Consider the following 18,475-nt stretch of genomic DNA (forward strand, 5'->3'; position numbering starts at 1 on the left):
GGTATCTGATGTTAATGTATATAAAAGTGATCATACATGAAACACCTGGGATCAGGACAGGTATCTGATGTTAATGTATATAATATAAAAGTGATCATACATGAAACCCCTGGGATCAGGACAGGTATTTGATGTTAATATATAAAAAAGTGATCATACATGAAACACCTGGGATCAGGACAGGTATCTGATGTTAATGTATATAAAAGTGATCATACATGAAACACCTGGGATCAGGACAGGTATCTGATGTTAACTAATATAAAAGTGATCATACATGAAACACCTGGGATCAGGACAGGTATCTGATGTTAATGTATATAAAAGTGATCATACATGAAACACCTGGGATCAGGACAGGTATCTGATGTTAATGTATATGATATATAAAGTTTTTGGCACAAAAGCCGTGGGATCGGGACAGGTATCTTAAGTTATAACAGTATTAATGTAATCTGAGAGGTATCTTAAGTTAATTTGTTTAATATAACATTCACTGACTTCACATGAAACACCTGCGATCAGGACAGCTATTTAGTACTGCATATAAAAGGCATTTGACACGAAACCCCTGCAATACGTACAGGTATCTGAATCAAACGGCTGTTTTCACAATCTGCGCATGATCCGTGACCTATGCAAATTCACAGATAGGCCACGCCCACCCGATGACGCAGTAGCGGTTACGCTGTACTGAAACCCCTGGAAAAAAGTGCCTGCCGACTATGTTCAGTCCATGGCCACGTATATCCCGGATATAACCCATATAAGGGGCCCACATATGTCGTTATATGCTGGGTCGTAGAGTTCAAATAAGAATAAAATTTTTACACCTGGCTATATATAATTTAAAATAATAACTCAAAAATGAGGTAATAAGAACTTCTTTACATCTTCTTATATCGATGATGTAATAAGTACAATGCAAAAGAAATATCTTAACGTCATCTTCAAGCGTAGGCTGGTGTTCTGTGGCTGATGTCGCTTTCCATGGTCACATGACCTGCAGCCAGTCACGTGATCGACGCTCCATTCTCGCCATTTTGAGTCCAGAGTGAAGCACTTTTTTCACCCCAGGAATAAAAGCAGCGCATCACGAGCAGCGAGGCCAAAGATCAGACACAACTGCTGCATCAGTAAGTAGCGCTCGGGAGCTTGAACACTTGCATGACTCTGGGCTGTTTATTAAACGGCGCAGTTGCTTTTTACAGCTCATGTTGAGGAGTAAAGTGTGCATGTGTGTGCTGCTGTTGTCAGATACGTCCTGCCCCTTTCTCACGTTGCATCTCCACGGTTATCACGGACACCATGTTGTCAAACACACACACATACTGCTAACTTAATCTCAACTAGATCACACAGATTGAATGAGATTTTTTGCACGTGTTGAGTTTCTGCCAGTGGGTCTGTGTTTTTAAACATCAGTCAACTCGTCATAAATTGAATTACTGTCGAACAGAAACACACAGCATGTTTGTGTTCAACCCCTTCACTATTGCATATCGTTACTTTTAGGCTACAAACGAATAACTTACGAACAATCTAAACATTGTACATATAAATTAAAAACAACTGAGCCCCAATTGATTTTAAAAGGACACTTAAAATAAATATAATTCAGCAATTTTGTCTTGCCCTCATGTTGTTCCAAACCTGTACCACCTATGTGCAGGTTATCCATACTGTACACATGACCCGGTTGTAAAAAAAGCACACAATACATAAATAAACAAACTGAAAACATGTCCAAAATCAGTGCTTTCGAAATATGGTAAACTAAACTGATTTGTTTGTTACCAGTACGATATAATTGTCAGCTGTTTAATAATTCCATGTGTTCATACTCCACGTGTCTTTGTTTTGATTCAGTGTATTTCTCTATAACTTCCCTATAACTGTAAGGGGGAAAATGCAGAAGTGTAATGAGGAAATGTTCTACAAGTGGACATAAAAGTGAAAAATCTATTCTTAGATTTGTAAGAAGTTATTCATAAATTATGTATGTAATGTCAGTGTATTTGGGTCCCGTGTGTGTAACAATATGTGCCCATTTATATACATATGGGACTTGCATTGAACCCATGTGAGTGAAACAATTTTTTATTAAAATACATTGAAAAAGTTTCGGGCGTAATTACTTAAAAATTGAACAGTGACTAACTAAATTACCTAAAAAAAAAAGGTATTGCCGTTAATTTAATTAATTTCAAGTTTTTTTAAAATTAGGCTAGAGTGAATAAACTTGCCTAAAATACTGTGCATAAATTCAACATTTCCGTATAAATGAAGGTGTCATGGTGGCGCAGTGGGTAGCATGATCGCCTCACAGCAATAAGGTTGCTGGTTCGAGTCTCAGCTGGGTCAATTTGCATTTCTGTGTGGAGTTTGCATGTTCTCCCCATGTTGGCGTGGGTTTCCTCTGGGTGCTCCGGCTTCCCCCACAGTCCAAAGACGTGCTGTAGTTGAATTGGGTAAGCTAAATTGGCCACAGTGTATGTGTGTGAATGCAAGTGTGCATGGGTGTTTCCCGTTGTTGGGTTCCCGCTGTGTAAAACATATGCTGGATAGGTTTTGCTGTGGCAAGAACTGACTAATAAAGAGACTAAGGCAAAAAGAAAATGAATGAATCTTGATATTATTCAAAAATGATCCCTGGCTGGGGATTATGGTCTGATTATTTTGTGATTATTGACACATTTACTGTGCAATGTCCAGCATTTTACAGACTATACTTAACAAAGTTAATGGAAAAAAATGCATGTGCATGAAATCAGATGCTTTTAGATTAGTCACAGCTGAAAACACCAGACTTTTGTTGGATTCAGTGACAACCACACATTCTTTCATTATTAACAAGTGTAGATATGATGTAAGATATGCATATCACAGCTTCATTGATAATAACAGAGTACTTGTGAAAGTGCAAAATTTGCACTTTCATACATGTTTTGCTTTGACAATAAATGATTTGAGAGTGTGAGATGCTCTGAAAAGTATTTGTGAGTGTCAATGAAAATCCAATGAATATCAAAGGCTAGCATGTTTTCTTTTGTCCTAGCCTATCCAGTAGATAAGTTACGGAAATAAAACTGAAATAGATGTAACTTTAGATGGCACAATGTGTTTTTGTCATGCCACTTGTATCTTTGAACCTCAATAGACTTTTTTACATCTACATTACACACTGCATGAAAGATGATATTCAAAAAATCATAACACAAGCACTTTAAAACCATCTCTTAAAAACCAAAGTGATTTCTGCTTTTGTTTTAGAAACCACTTAATCTGTCATTGGAAAAAAAGGAAACAGCTGATGTACGAGACAGTAACTAGTGTGTGATATTTATAGATTTGTGAAGTAATGGCTATTCTTGTCAATATGTAAAGATGCCTCTGCTAGTTGACACACACTAAGCTTCAAAAGATTGTCAAAGCATTCCCTAACCAAATAGTTCTGCACTATATGTTTGCTGGCAGTAGAGATACTTGCTCAGTTGTGTTGGTTCTTATACCTTGTGTTGTTGCCGTTTTAGGAATGGAAGACAGCAGTGGTGTTGCTGTTCTTGTGCCTCACTCTAGAGGCCAGCAGGACACAGTCTTCATTCCCGACAGATGTCTTCTTGGTGTCGAGGACCAGCAACGCCAGCAGCAGAAGCAGGCCGCTGACTCTCTTATTCAGGTCATTGAGAAGCTTAGCAAAATTGTGGAGAAGCGACCCAGACGATGCACCATCTCTGGGAAAAAGAGACCCCCAATTACTTGTGCTTCTGTAACTGTTCCAGACATCAGGGATGACACTAAAGGGACCACACCTTCTAAGAAACCCAGAGAGCAAAGGGATGACCGCCTGGCATCCAGCAGCACAACTGGGCACTTGATCAAACAGGGGCCTTCAAGTCCAGGTGCCCGGACTGTTACGTGCTACCAGTGCAGTATGTGTCGATTTATATCTCCTACGTTGGAGCAGTTGAAAGAGCATCTGCTCTGTCATGACGAGCAGCACAGCGACCTCATCCTCATGTGTTCAGAATGCCAGTTCACTTCAAACCACCAAGAAGAAGTGGTAGCACATGTAAGACTCCATCTGGAGGAGGGCGACCATGCAAGATGCATCCTAGATGAGCAAGGAACAGAATTGGCAAGAAGCTTGCACCAGAAGACAGCGGTTTTGAGGGCAATCAGCTTGGAATCAGAGAAGACGTCCACACCGAAGAAGTGGTACAGCTTTGAGCAGGGTCGGTACTGTTGTCTCATCTGCAACTATGAATGCAGACAGCAGCGTAATCTGAAGACCCACGCATGGAAACATGCTGGCCTTGTTGACTGCTCGTACCCCATATTTGAAGATGAGACCGAATGTCCTGAGACTTTACAGAGCGCAAGTCCTCCTTTAATTCCACCCTGTAAAGAGGACACCATTGTTGTACTTGCAGCAGTTGGAGGAAAACCCCAGACCCTGCACAGCTCCTCAAGCCTGCAGCTAGAGCTTTGCGCTTCCCCAGAAATGAAGTATCATGAGGAGACACAAGCTTTGAAAACAGTGGAGACCAAAATCCCAGTAATCAATCACCTTTTTTCTCTTAAAGACTCTGAGGAGCGCTTGATGGAGGTCCAGGTAACACCAGAGGCGCAAATGGAGCTGGAGTTGGAGACTGATAGCCAACATGCAGGCTCTGACAGCCTTCTTTCCTCAGCGCAGAAGATTATCAACTGCAGCGGCAACAGCGCCGGCCATGTTAACGTCATCGTGGAGCGACTTCCCTCTGCTGAGGAACCAGTGTCAAGCAAATCTCTGCTCCTCAGCCCAGAAGTAGGAGGAGACAAGACTCTTCTTGCCTCTGAGGAGCAAGAGTTAGAGAGCCAACACCACCCTGTGTACTATAAACAAAAGGAGGATGTTGTGATCTCCTGGAATGAAGAGGATGGACAACAGGGTGAGGAGACAGTATCTTCTGGATCTCCCTCAGATGAAAATGTGCCACCAGTTCGCAGGAGGACTTACTCAGAGTCTCTTCGGCTGCATTCTTTGGCAGCAGAGGTCTTGGTGGCCATGCCCATGAGGGCCCCGGAGCTTAGCAAGACCACTGCAAAAGGTATACATGACCTGAGTACTCAAAGTCCTGATACAGGTCAGAGAATGGTGGAGACTGACACTGCCAACCCTAAATCATCCTCAGGAGAGCTCAATGGTGGAGAATCAACTGCTCTTATTAACCTTGGCCTCCAGGGTTCAAAAGATTCTCGAGAAGTGCTAGTCGAGGGACCTTCCAAGGCAGGCATCAGCATGTCTCTTTTAACAGTCATCGAGCGACTGCAGGAGCGTTCTGACCAAAACACTTCAGACGAGGACATTCTAAAGGAATTGCAGGACAATGCCCAGAGCCAACACGCTGGTGGAGTTCCTGGAGGTGTTGCTGTGTCTGGTGATGTTTCTACTGCAGACAGTCTGGTTGAATACATCGCTGGGAGCGAGAGGCCCTACCGCTGTAGATTGTGCCTCTACAGCAGCGGAAATAAGGGCTACATCAAGCAGCACCTACGTGTACATAGACAGAGACAGCCCTACCAGTGCCCCATCTGTGAGCATATAGCCTGTGACAGCAAGGACCTGGAACGTCACATGATCCACCACTTCAAGCCCCGCTTGTATAGCTGCAAACAGTGCACAGAGAGGTTCCATTACAAGGTGAGGAGAGAAATAAACCTAATTGGTGGAAATAAGCATTAAAGTGATTGTTCACCCAAAAATTTAAATTTACTCATTATTTACTCATCCTAAAGTGGTTCCAAACATTTATTTTTCCATTGAAAATGAGTGCGTTTCTGAAAACCATCATTAGCTAACTAAGGTTGCAAGTTCCATCGTTACAAACGTAGTTCGTTGATTTGGCATTTCCCAAATTCATCGTTCCAACGACCATTTGCAAGCTGCGTGGAAAACTTGTACGTTTCCAACTACACCTCTAGAGCTAGAGTTAGAAACGTAGTTACTGCTTGTGTTCTATTTCCAGTTATCCCCCCTATGCCCTATTTATTTAGAACATTGTAACATTTAAACTTGGATTAATTAAAAAAAAAAGTGATTGCACTTGAAAACATTGATGTCATTTTGAACATAGTTATGGCTCATGGCGAAAGCTATAGGTGAGCTATTATTTAAAAGTGGAATTTACGTTACGTCTCCAAAGCTTGTGAAAACAAAAAAATGTATAGCATACCTTAATGGTTTTAATTTATAGTAGGTTATTTATTAAGAAATCTATCTGTTCTGGAAATGACATAGACCTGTTGGTTAAAACATTTCTGCTGTGGTTTGAATGTGTCAAATTGTAAAAGTAGACTTAAAAATTAATAAGGGATGTCCTACTTAATAATAATAATTTAATAATAATTATTATTATTAAGCAGGTTTTCTTTTTTTAATAAATACCCTACTGTAAATTACAACCATTAGCCTAATGATTTATATGATTTATATATGAGATTAGAGTGTTAGCTCAGTGGTTTTATGTTTTAGAATAAAATATGGCAAATTCTCTATAATATTTGTAAAGTAAACACAGGCTCTTTGTGCTGTTTGCATACATTTCAATTAATATGGAAAATGGGTGCATGTTTTTATCAAATTAATATTGGATTTATTTTTTTAATGCATGTGCATGTAAAACAACATAAATTGCACAAAAAAAGTATGCCGTTTTTCTCTAAAGAAGTTATTACTCAACACCATTTAGAGCATCATTATGGACGTTTTACATTTTAACTAACATGGTTCAATCAATCTGCGACAAAGTAGCTACGGTTTTGGGAAAAACTCGTCACTACATTGTTTTTTTCCCCCAAACAATGCATTGTACCATGATAGTTCAGCCACGAGTTATGTCATTGTTTGGGAAACGCACAGAAAAGAAGATACTTTGGAGAAAAGCTGACCAAAACCTGTAATCATCGACTTTCACAAATCTTAAGGAAATCATTTGTTACAGGCTTCCAACATTTTTCTAAATATCTTCCGTTGTATTCAACAGAATAAAAAAAACTCACAAAGGTTTGAAACAAGCACATAATGAGTATTTCCAGACCACTGACAGCATTGACAGACAAACTCTCGCTTTAATAAAACAAGAACACTACTTGTTTATATTCTGTCAGTCATTAGTGCATTTACTTCACCTAAAAACAAATATTGACATGTACTTTCGTGTTGTTGTACATATGAATGACTTTATTTGTTCTGCAATTTATTTATTTTTTATCTTGACTGTTGATGACATTACTTCCAATTTTTTTTATTTATAGCTTAAGACAAAATCATTTTAGCAATATTATTTGCATATTTTTCAACACAGTACCAGTGCTTTAACTTTTTAAATGCCAAACAAAAGCATCTTTTTATTTGAACAATTGCCATTCTCAAAAAAAAAAAAAAAAATTTATTTGAAATGAAGCAGACCTTCAGCTTTCTAAATTGAAAACTACACCAGCTAAGTCCAGTAAATCCCCAGAGAAACTGAGAATTTTTAAGTGGTATCTTACATTATCCCACCGATATTACACAACAAACAAGGTAATTACAAGTTTAAAGTGACATGATGATTAGTAAATGATGACAACGCAATTTTGAATAAATTAACAATTTAAAAAGTATTCTCAACTGCTCTATATTTTAGTCATTTTTTTGGTAAATATTCTTATACGTAAAAGATAAAATAAATTTTTAGTGACTAGGGACTGATTAGATGCATATTTTCTAAAAACAGTTTTCAAGTATCTATTTACTGTGTTAATTAGTGTCTATTTTGAATTGATGTCTTAAAATAGACTACATAATCATCATGTATCTTTTCATTTTCTTAGGCAATACATATTTAAGCTGTTCTGAATCATTCAGTGTTGGTAGCAGGTATTAATTCTGCTCCATGTACTGTATATTGGCTTACTGGAGTTTCTAATATTGGAGTGCCTCTGCTCTCTCTTCCACTGCCACTTTATTAATAAACTTCCTCCTTATGAAGCACTGATGATGGTTTTATTAATACCTCATTCAGAGTCAGCTGAGGAACCACGAGAGAGATGGACATGGGATAGACGACATCAGCAGTTCACTGACCCACGCTGAAGAAAGCACAGCAATCATGGAGGAATCAGCCAAGATGACAGATGAAGGTGATAATGGAATGAATTTTCAGCTCCACATAATAAAATAAGCAATTCACTATTAAGACCAAATGTTAAGAACCACACATGCGTTGTCCTTATGGTCAGATTAAAACAGATGTGATAATTAATCTTCCAGTCATGCTTTTAAACATACGAGTTTAACACGTGTATGCATTTTTTGTTGATTGGCTTTTGAGATTTGAATATTTAATCTTAAAGGAACCCTCCTCTTTATTTTTATTTGAGAAATGGGCACATATTATAATTACTCTTGAATTAAACAGTTTAGTTTTAGCTTTTTCAAATCCATTCAGTAGATTCCGAGGTCTGGCAGGAGCCCTTTTAGCTTAGCATAGATCATTAAATAAGAACTAAACTATTAGGATATTGCTCAAAAAAAGTGTTTAGATATTTTTCCAATTTAAAACTTGACTTTTCTGTTGAAATGAAAAGTTGCTATTTTCTAGACTGATGTGGCTAGGAACTATGCTTTTATTCTTGCGTAATAGTCACAGAACTTTGCTGTCGTATGCGCAATGATATTACAATGTTACCTCATTACCTAGCTGGGGACTTTTTTCAGGCACTGCGTAACATCAAGAATATAATTTCAAGATTTTCGAGTGAGATTCTAATGGTCTAATCCAATTTAATGATTTAAGCTTAGCTAAAAGTGCTCTCACCAGACCCAGAGATTGGTGGAATGGATTCAAACATAGTAAAACTCAACAGTTTAACTAGGGAGTTGTAAAATTAGCCTATTTCCAAAATGAGTCGAGTGTTGCTTTAAGCTTTTTTTTTTTGTGGAAAGGCAAGGTTAAGAAAGTCTAATGTTTAGAGAATTCTGTAATTCATCCCTAGAAATCTACATGCACATACATTCTAAACATGGCATAAATACATTTGCCAAAAAAGTTGTTTGTGTGTGTGTGTGTGTGTGTGTGTGTGTATGTGTATATATATACACACACACACATATATTTATATATATATATATATATATATATATATATATATATATATATATATATATATATATATATATATATATATATATATATTAGGGATGCTCAAAATAATCAATTAACCGTTAACCGAAAGGGTGCGTTTGTAACCGATTAATGCTATCAGTTAAACGATTAAAATTATTATTTTATATATTTTTAGTTTGGCTGCATAAGGGGCCGATTGAATGCGCCTTTGCGTTAAGAGGGGCATCTTTTGCACGCGGCTCATCTCAGAGCAGCAGTTTGTGTTGTCAAGACAACTACAGAGAACTTTTGAAGAGCATGGTTTCAGCTACATTCATTCTTCCATGGCGGGGACTAAAATGCATCCCTTCACGGCTACATTACCCTTTCAAAACATTCAGTTATTGTTGTTGTTTTTAATAGGGGATTATAATCGCACCAAAACGTATTAAAAGGTAAGTGAATTATAACAGCGCAAACTTTTCTTTAACCGTATAGTGGTGTGCGCTGTTTAACACTTTGGGGTTACGTGCTGACTGACTGACAGGTGCGCGATGCGTGAGGCCAGCAAACACAATGAAGCTTTCAGTTAAGATGAACACAGTTTCTATAGTTATACTTTATTTATAGATAAAGGTATATCTGCATATAATCAATCTATCTTGCTGGAGTTTATAGCCGTTTCGCTTTACTTCAGGACGCATTAACGCCGCTCTGAAGGTCTAATCGCTGTTTTAAGTTATCCAGAGCTGGATGAATGTACAAATCCTGAATATCACAATATTATTAAATATTACAATTGTAACAACACAGACAGCAACACTTTTGCACAATCGATACGCAGCTGATTCAGTCGTTTCATAAGAGGACCGCGCTTCTTCTCTTTTTTTTTCCTTGTCAACATAAAGGCAGTGAGATGCGCCTTGTTTTCGGCCCCTTCTTCAACTGCAAGACATACTTAATTTGCGGGACGATAACGTATAACCCGTGTCATATTTAAACAACAAAACTGTTTACAAAAAGTCAACATATGCGCGCGTTGTTGTCTTTTCATCACGCAGCGCGCACTTGAACCTTGAGGGAGAGAGAGGAAACCATAGCAAGACATAATCTTTAAAATAATGATTTCTATTAATAATGTAAAAGGTTTTGTGATTATAATAATAACAGCGGGGCATTAAATAAATGCATATTTTCCGTGGAGCAAGCAATTTGAGGAAGTCTGCTATTTTTATTTGACGGAAGAAAAAAAGCAGCCTATGCCGGTTATTAAAAAGAATCAGTCAGTATTTTCGTTTTGTAAAATAAATTAATTATTTAAGTGAAAATAATTTAGGGCAGTCCTATTCATTTTATTTAGATTATTCTGCTCTTCTGTGCTAAACACTGCAGATGCGTGAAAATGCTCTATTGTTATGTTCTATTATTAATATGCTAGCATATAAAATTAAATCAGTATTTTAAAATGCAATATTTAATGTGTCAGACACAAAATAGACACGTCAATTTGTTTAATATAAAATTTATAGTAATCTGACCAGTTAACCGTTAATAACCGATTAATGAGCGGCAGTTGTCGGTTAGCAAAATTAACCGAAATAAGCATCCCTAATATATATATATGTGTGTGTGTGTGTGTGTGTGTTTGTGTGTGTCAAACATATTTAAAACAAAAATCATTTGAAATATTAAACTAATGTATCTATAAAAAAATTCACCTCATTGCCCTAAAATCTGAATCAATAGTCTTTACACTTTGTTAGTGTCATTCAAAATTCTTGATTTCACAAATTTTTGGGGGGTAAATAATATAAAAAATGGTTTATTAATATGTTTATGTATTTAGATTAAGATTTATTAAGACAATAAAAAGACCTATTTTAAGATGTTTTTTTTTTTATCATAATGTTATTTGAAGCATTCAAGTGCACAGTTTTAGTTGAGTTAATATGCTTACTAAGCATGAAAAAAATCACATAATTTGATTCAGATTCAAAAAATGGACACCTTATCTTTGTTTATATACAAAATTAGTAGAGTAAATCTTCTTTCAGTTTATGTTAACTGGAACAAAAATATTTTGTGATTTTTATTGTTACCCATCAACAATTATTCATCAACATGGTTATTTAACACCTTAGAGCTTATACATATAAATGAATTAATTGATATAGTAACAATTTTACGTTATTTATTCTAATTTATATGTATTTTCTATCTTGCACAGATCCAATTGGCGAGCAGAGTGTGTTCAAATGTGACGTGTGTGACTACACCAGCTCCACATATGTTGGTGTGCGCAACCATCGGCGAATCCACAACTCTGATAAACCATACAGGTTGGAATTTATTTATTAATGAATTAGTAGAGTGTTTAGCAGAGAATTAATTTATTAATTTAATGATAATTTATTTATTTACTGTTGTCTTTAGTTTTAAAAACACAGAACATAAAGCATCTTAAGCTTAAATACATTTATCTAAAAGAAAAGCATTACCATTAATCACCACAAGGGTGCAGTGGTACAAAGGATAAGTCTTTCCAGCTCACACTTACTGTGCAAAGGCCTTAAACTATAAATACACATGAGTTTGTTCTCTTTAAACGCACATACACAAACCTGCTCACATACAAGCTCACATAAATACCTCAAGGTCCCATTACGGTCTCTTTGTGTGTGCTGACACGTCTTGCTTCTGTTCTGCTCACCGTGATAATTTCAAACAGAGCTTCTGAGAGAGAAGCTCCTTTTAACACAGCCGCAGGATCCATTCAAGGGCCAGGATGTGTTGTGTTTGCCGCAAGCAGCGCTTTGAGTTCCGCCTTTTTACAAACGGCCTTTCAATGCTCTTCAAATGTAGTACTCCAAACACACAGCCGCGCACACAAAAAGCACAAATTACTGTGAAAGCAAACACAATGCCTGACCCCACTTGGCAGGTGCTCCAGAAGGTCTTTTTTTTTCATAAACTGTGGCCTTGCGCCGCTCTAATTGTTTATTCTGCACCACACGACCCCTGTAGGTGCTGCAGCTGTGATTTTGCCACTACTAATATGAATAGCCTGAAGAGCCACATGAAGAGACATCCGCAGGAACACCAGGCCATGCAGCTGCTGGAGCAGTACAGGTGAGGAGCAGACGGCGTGGAGGAGCCGGTGTGCAGAATTGTACTCCTCACGGACAAGGCTCATATAATCCTCTGTCTGTGTTACAGGTGCTCGCTGTGCGGTTACGTGTGCAGCCACCCACCCTCTCTCAAATCCCACATGTGGAAACATGCTGGAGATCAGAATTATAACTATGAGCAAGTCAACAAGGCCATCAACGAGGCCATTTCCCAGAGCAGCCGGTGAGAATGCCCTTTAAATGTATATACACTATTAATGGGATTTGTTGTTGTTTATTTGCTTTATGGTTTTTGATTTTCGGTTAGGTGTTAAAGCTAATATCTTATGGGTTTTTTCCTAATCACATCAGAACTGCCCTTTAAACTTAATTTTGCAAAACAAAATGCTTCAACATTATTTAATCTCTTAATGTTTATTTGAAGTTAAAATGGTTTTTAAGTTATAATTATTACATTTGTTCAAATATTGATAAGCTTATTATTGTTATTATTGTTATTTCTACTATTTTTAATATTATTATAACTTACTATTATTATTATAATTATGATTATTATTATTACTATTGTTGTTGTTGTTGTTATTGTTGTTATTATTACTATTATTATTATTACAATTATTATTATTGTTATTACTATTATTATTATTATTTCTATTATTATTATTATTATTATTATTATTATTATTACTATTATTATTATTATCATTATTGTTATTATTATTATTATTATTATTATTATTGCTATTATTATTATTGTTATTATTATTATTATTATTATTATTGTTGTTGTTGTTGTTGTTGTTATTACTATTATTATTATCATTATTATTATCATTATATCGTTAGGGGTTCAAGCTTAGTGTCAATTTGTTTAAAATATTAAAGTGCCTGAAATGTAACACACAATACATTTTTTGTTTGTTGATCTGAAAGAAAGAAAGAAAATTTAATTATTAAATTTGATTCATTACTTGAATTTTTTTAATGTACATGCAAGATTGTACATTTTGTTCTGAAATAAAGCCAGACAGGTACCAAAAAACCTTTGAACTATCAGGATCTGTTATGTCATTAAGACAGTTGGGATAGGTTACATTTATTTGAACAGTATTGTTGCATAAATGCAGTTATATTGAAGTAGTATAACTTTGCAGTTTAGTATATTAAATGCATTTGTTTGACGGTAAAGACTTCAGTCCTATGTGGGACTGAATAAGGGTCCATTATACCACATGGTTGATTAAATTTGTGATTATGTATAAGCTTACTGAATTTACCTTGGGTGATCAGTGCATATTTTAATCAATCAAATCATATTTACCTTACCGCTAACCCGAAAACTTTATCGGCCCCTTATCATTTAATTACTGTCAGTTTTATTGTCTGTGATTTAAAGAGATAGTTCAGTCAAAAATGAAAATTTAGTTATTTTTCTCACCCTCAGCTTATTAAGGAGACTTTTTACTTCGATAAAACATAAAATTTTTTTTGGCCAAATCCATGTTATTGGTGATTCATATGAAGCAAGTCCATGATAATCTGTTTTGAGATTAAAAATAAAGACCAATATTGTTAGCTTTAATCCACAGCCTGGGCAAACTGTTCGTTCTGAGCTTTCAGTTTCTTGATGAAGCATGCACGAGCGTGTGCTCAGACAAAAGGTAACATACAAGGATGAGAATTTTTTAAAACTTTTCTACTGATGATTTACTACAGAAAAAAATGACCTACATTTTGAAAAAATTTGAAGAGTTTCATTTTTTGGGGTGAGTTATCCCTTTAATGCTTTCTTGCATTATTAGTTTGATCACTGAATTGTCATGAGTTTTTCTTTGGAAGTTTAAGTCAAAGATGCCTTTGAAATGTCTTTTTTTCTTAGTTATTTATTTCATTTTATTATCTTAGTTGGTCAGTTGGTCGGTTTGATGGATACATTAAAAAACCATAACACATTAACACACACACTCCAAATAGGAAGAACAAAATAAATAAATAATACTTCTTTAATAAATGAAGGGATCAAATAAGTCACAACTTAAAAACACAGTTCAAGCTATATTCTATCAAAGACACATTATAAATCATATAGGAACTGACTGTGTATGTATGTGTATGTGTATGTGTTTGTGTGTTAGATCTCCATCTGTAAAGTCGACACCTGAGCCAGCAGTCGAGCGTCCTTACATTGTCTTAAGCAGAAAAGACAAAGTGTGCCCTGAAGGGTCTTCAGGTTCAACCGGAGCAGAGGGCAACCCAGTGAGTGGGTCGTCCACCAGGGATCAGAGTGGCGGGACTGTGGCATGGCGGAGCAGCTCTGGCCAAACGCGAGCAGGTATGGAGTACTGTGTGCTGCTCTTTTGCTGCTGTATCTGTGGCTTCGAGTCGACCAGTAAAGAGCAGCTGATGGAGCACATGAAACAGCACGAGGGAGATCTGATCAGCATCATCCTGAGCAAAGAAAATCAGGCCACAGAAACCAGCAAAAGCCAGTGACAAAGTTCACACAAACTGTTCTCAACATTTCTGCTTGGAAAAGCAACATGCACAGTTTCAACACTTATAGTTTTATCTTTCTATCTTAGTTTTGATATCGCAGTTAGTTTCCGTTCACGTTATTGACAATTTCAATGAATCGCAGCCAAATGTGCATCAAATGAAATGTCGTTTTAGCAGTTCAGCAAAGGAAGGATTAACATTTATAGTAAATTATGCAAACAGTTATTTTCAAAGGCATTGTTTACCTCATCTGTTCAGAACATACGTGTTAGAGTCCACCCGTTATGAAAGCGAGGCAGCTTCTCTTGTTCACTGTATTATTATTTATGTCTATGTTTCTTACGTGCGTTGACCTTAAAGGCAGCACTTGCCAATGCCCTTTCTGAGTATAGAGAGGCGGGTTTCTTGCCTTCTGTGTGTTAGTAATATTTATCAAAGTAATTTATTTTATATGCATGTTCCCCTCCGTTATGTTCACACAAATTAGAAAGTTTGGTTCAAAATTAAGATATCTTCTTGTGGTGCTATTGGTATGTTGCTCAGGAATGAGTAAGAGAGAAATAATCTTTGGGAATGTATCTTAACATTTTATATAAACAGTATATACAGTGGATTAAAAGATTTTCTCATTAAAACACAGCAGATGTGCAGAGTTGGCCCTATTTAAAATTGACTTTTGGAAGCATACAGCAGAAACTAAATGCAAAAGGATCTATGTATATATAGATTATTATTATTATTAATAATAATAATAATATTATTATTTCAAAATCCAAGTCAAAACACAAATTAAAAATGCCAAAACTTGAAGATATTTTATTATTATTTTTTTAATCAGTAGGTTATTATATTTTGCATTATTGTATTATTTTTTCATCTACTGTAATGGTAGAGAAGTGATGATAATTGAATCATGGTTTTAAAATAGGATTGTCACAATACCAGCTGAATGTTTCATGATACCTGTATTACTTTACATCATTTTTTGTCAGGGGCTGTTCTGTTATCATAGTTAGTTGAGATTTAAAAAGTTATAATGTAATAATCTGTTTTTATTGATTGTAAATTCCTCTTAATTCAGTGATTTCACAGTATAATATAATTTTAAACATATGAAGAGTTCAGATGCAAAAACCTCTAAATGCCGTCTGAAAATTTCTGCTGAAATTAGTATTTTTTTCTAAGCATCCAATTTTTATGTTCAGTTATTTCATTTTAAAGAGCCCCTATTATGCATCATAAAAGGTCATATTTTGGTCTGATATGCATGCAGAGAAAAAAAAAAAACTCGTTCAGGGATTAATTTGGTCCCAAACCCCTTCTTACCACGATGCTAATCTGCACTGATTGGTCCAATAACCCAGTTTGTTGTGACTGGTCGACTGCGGTCAGAGTGAGACAGATTGAAACGCCCACCATTGCTTATCAACAAGAAGTCAGAGTGCAGAGTGTATATGTGAGCCCAATTCAGGAGTGCATTAAAGCAAACCACCAGCTTATTGCTCTATTCTTAACCATGACAAACATTTAGTATTAATCCACAAAGTGGCAAAAGCTGAACTATTTTGAAACTTGAACGCTGCACGTATGTAGTAACAGCTGACAGTGGCCATAGCAATGATAAACGGCAGTAGATCGTGAGCTCACAAACGCATTTAAATCTGTAAACAAATCGCCATGCATCACGTTTTCAACGTGGATTTAGGTGCGATATGAAAATATAAAGAGTATATAAATATAAATAATCTATAATATAAAGAGTTAATTAGATACAGTACAAGCGGTTACAAGTAACAAAACACAATTAAATACAAAATTTTCAAACAAGAGAAAACAAGGATGCAACCATTTTAGTCACACTTACGGCTCCTACACACTGGGATGCTTTTTCTTTGCGTTTATCGTCAGCGTTTTACAAGACATTTTTCCATATTCAAACCCAAGCGATTTTCACTGGTGTCAAGCAGAAGAGTATGCAAAATCCTTGACATTAGATGGCGCTACACAATATTAAGCTTCTGACACCCGCTTATAAAACAGAAGAAGAGGAGGAGAGGAAGTTCACGCGCTTGTTGGTAAAGTTACTGGTGACTAGAACAAGCATGGATGGTTCAAGCAGCAGCTCCAGCGATGAAATGATTATTCTTTACAAGAGCAATAAGCAGCAAAACGTTCATATCGCATCTTCTTCAATGTGCGCTTGCATTGATAGTTTTGCTGTTTACTGTAACTTCAGCAGCTCTGTGCATGTAAACAAAAGTGCCGATCTGATTGGTGGAGAAGGTTTTGACGCGTCGCGTCAAAAAACCAAAAAAAAAAAATTTTTTTTTTTTTTAAATGACGCTTTTGTGCCTGCCGTTTTGTGCGTTGGTGTGCATAATATCATTAATGCCCGTTTTTTAGTCGCGAGGCGTTAAACGTCGATGGAAAACGCAAGCAAAAAACGTCTCTGTGTGCACAGGCCTTTACACTTGTGAAATTGAGGAAGAAATTGATCCATGAACTGTGAACAGTAAAGTTTCTGTCAAGCTCTGGCAAAGTCCCATACATTAATAGTCTTTTCTGATCCTTCCTTTATCAAACGGCCGATGAATCCCCCATTGTAAGCGTGTAGATTACTGAAGCACTTGTCAAAAAAAATGACGGTAACAGCATAAAGCTGGGGTAATAATGCTGAGTTATTTTTGTAAAAATAAACTTCAACAACTGACTTACTGGGTAAGGAAAATAACACTAACTGTTCCTTACGCTTCAGAGCACAGCATCTTCGCAACATGAGTTACCCGGGATCTGCTACAGTGTTTGTCTTTCTCTTTTTCTTTCCACAGTGTTTGTGGGCAGGGCTGGGGGTTTAATTTTCCAGAGTTTGCACTCGCAACAAATGGGTGGGGCTTGAGTTCCATATCGACGTCACGCCGGCATGGCTAAAAATGTGTAACTGTTTTGATTCGTTCAAACCACAATGAGTGGACTTTTTAATAAATGAATCAATAGTTTTAAACATGGCGCACTTTCAGATTTAAGCCTTAGATGGATTTTTTACTTTACCTAGAGCTGTGTTACAGACTACATGGAAGGTCATTTTCAAAAACCCAATAATCGGGCTCTTCAAAGGCAACTAAAATAACTTATTTGTCACTACAAAAGTAAAACTAAAAATAAGAGTCTCAGAAAAATGCTAATTTTAGAAGAAAATGTCAAACAGCATTTAGAGGTTTTTGCATCTAAACTGTTCATATCTCTTCATCTCCTCACTTCCACACAGAATTGCAGTGCAGCATTTACAAAAAAAAAAAAAACTAATAGTAAGATGGATTTTGTAAAGCCAATGCATCAAATTTGAAGTACTCTTGAAAGTCAGCATGAAGCGGAAGTCAATATATTGTTTTCTTTCCAATTACGTTGTGTATCCATGTGGAGCAGCTTCTCAAACAAGAAACAAATGCAAGATGGGACTTGATTTTGTCCATCAGGAATTGATAGGATTTGGTGTCATTTGCTAAAGCTGCTATGGTTTGGTCTCATGTCATGCGGGTTATTTCATTCTCGTGCTGGTAAACAAAGACAAGGAAGAGATTTTTGATTTGTTTTCAAGAGGAAAGGGAAGTTATTTAGATTATTATTGATTATCAGTGCATGTACTAAAATTATTAATGATTATGAGCTCATTATTATTGTTTAGACAAATAATAATGCTGCAATAAATAACACAAAATATAT

The 18,475-nt window shown here is 36.2% G+C and overlaps 1 protein-coding gene across 1 annotated transcript; it reads left to right on the top strand.

Annotated features, from left to right (window-relative positions):
• Nucleotides 1-966: 966 nt before the first annotated feature.
• On the top strand, nt 967-15,394 carry znf507 (zinc finger protein 507). The gene is made up of 7 exons (XM_087261713.1): nt 967-1,136; nt 3,534-5,686; nt 8,049-8,166; nt 11,359-11,470; nt 12,156-12,260; nt 12,348-12,482; nt 14,395-15,394. Exons 2-7 carry the CDS (start codon nt 3,536-3,538, stop codon nt 14,750-14,752), a joined length of 2,979 nt encoding a protein of 992 aa, XP_087117839.1. The 5' UTR covers nt 967-1,136; nt 3,534-3,535; the 3' UTR covers nt 14,753-15,394.
• The last annotated feature ends 3,081 nt before the right edge of the window (nt 15,395-18,475 follow it).

This window comes from Danio rerio, chromosome 7 (genome assembly GCF_052040795.2).
Source record: "Danio rerio strain M-AB ecotype USA chromosome 7, GRCz13ab, whole genome shotgun sequence".
Taxonomy (NCBI): Eukaryota; Metazoa; Chordata; class Actinopteri; order Cypriniformes; family Danionidae; genus Danio; species Danio rerio.

Coding starts and splice junctions, on each gene's coding strand:
- znf507 (XM_087261713.1), top strand. CDS start 3,536: ATGGAAGACAGCAGTGGTGTTGCTGTTCTTGTGCCTCACTCTAGAGGC. Junction 5,687..8,048: donor CAGAGAGGTTCCATTACAAG/GTGAGGAGAGAA, acceptor TACCTCATTCAG/AGTCAGCTGAGGAACCACGA. Junction 12,483..14,394: donor GCCATTTCCCAGAGCAGCCG/GTGAGAATGCCC, acceptor TTTGTGTGTTAG/ATCTCCATCTGTAAAGTCGA.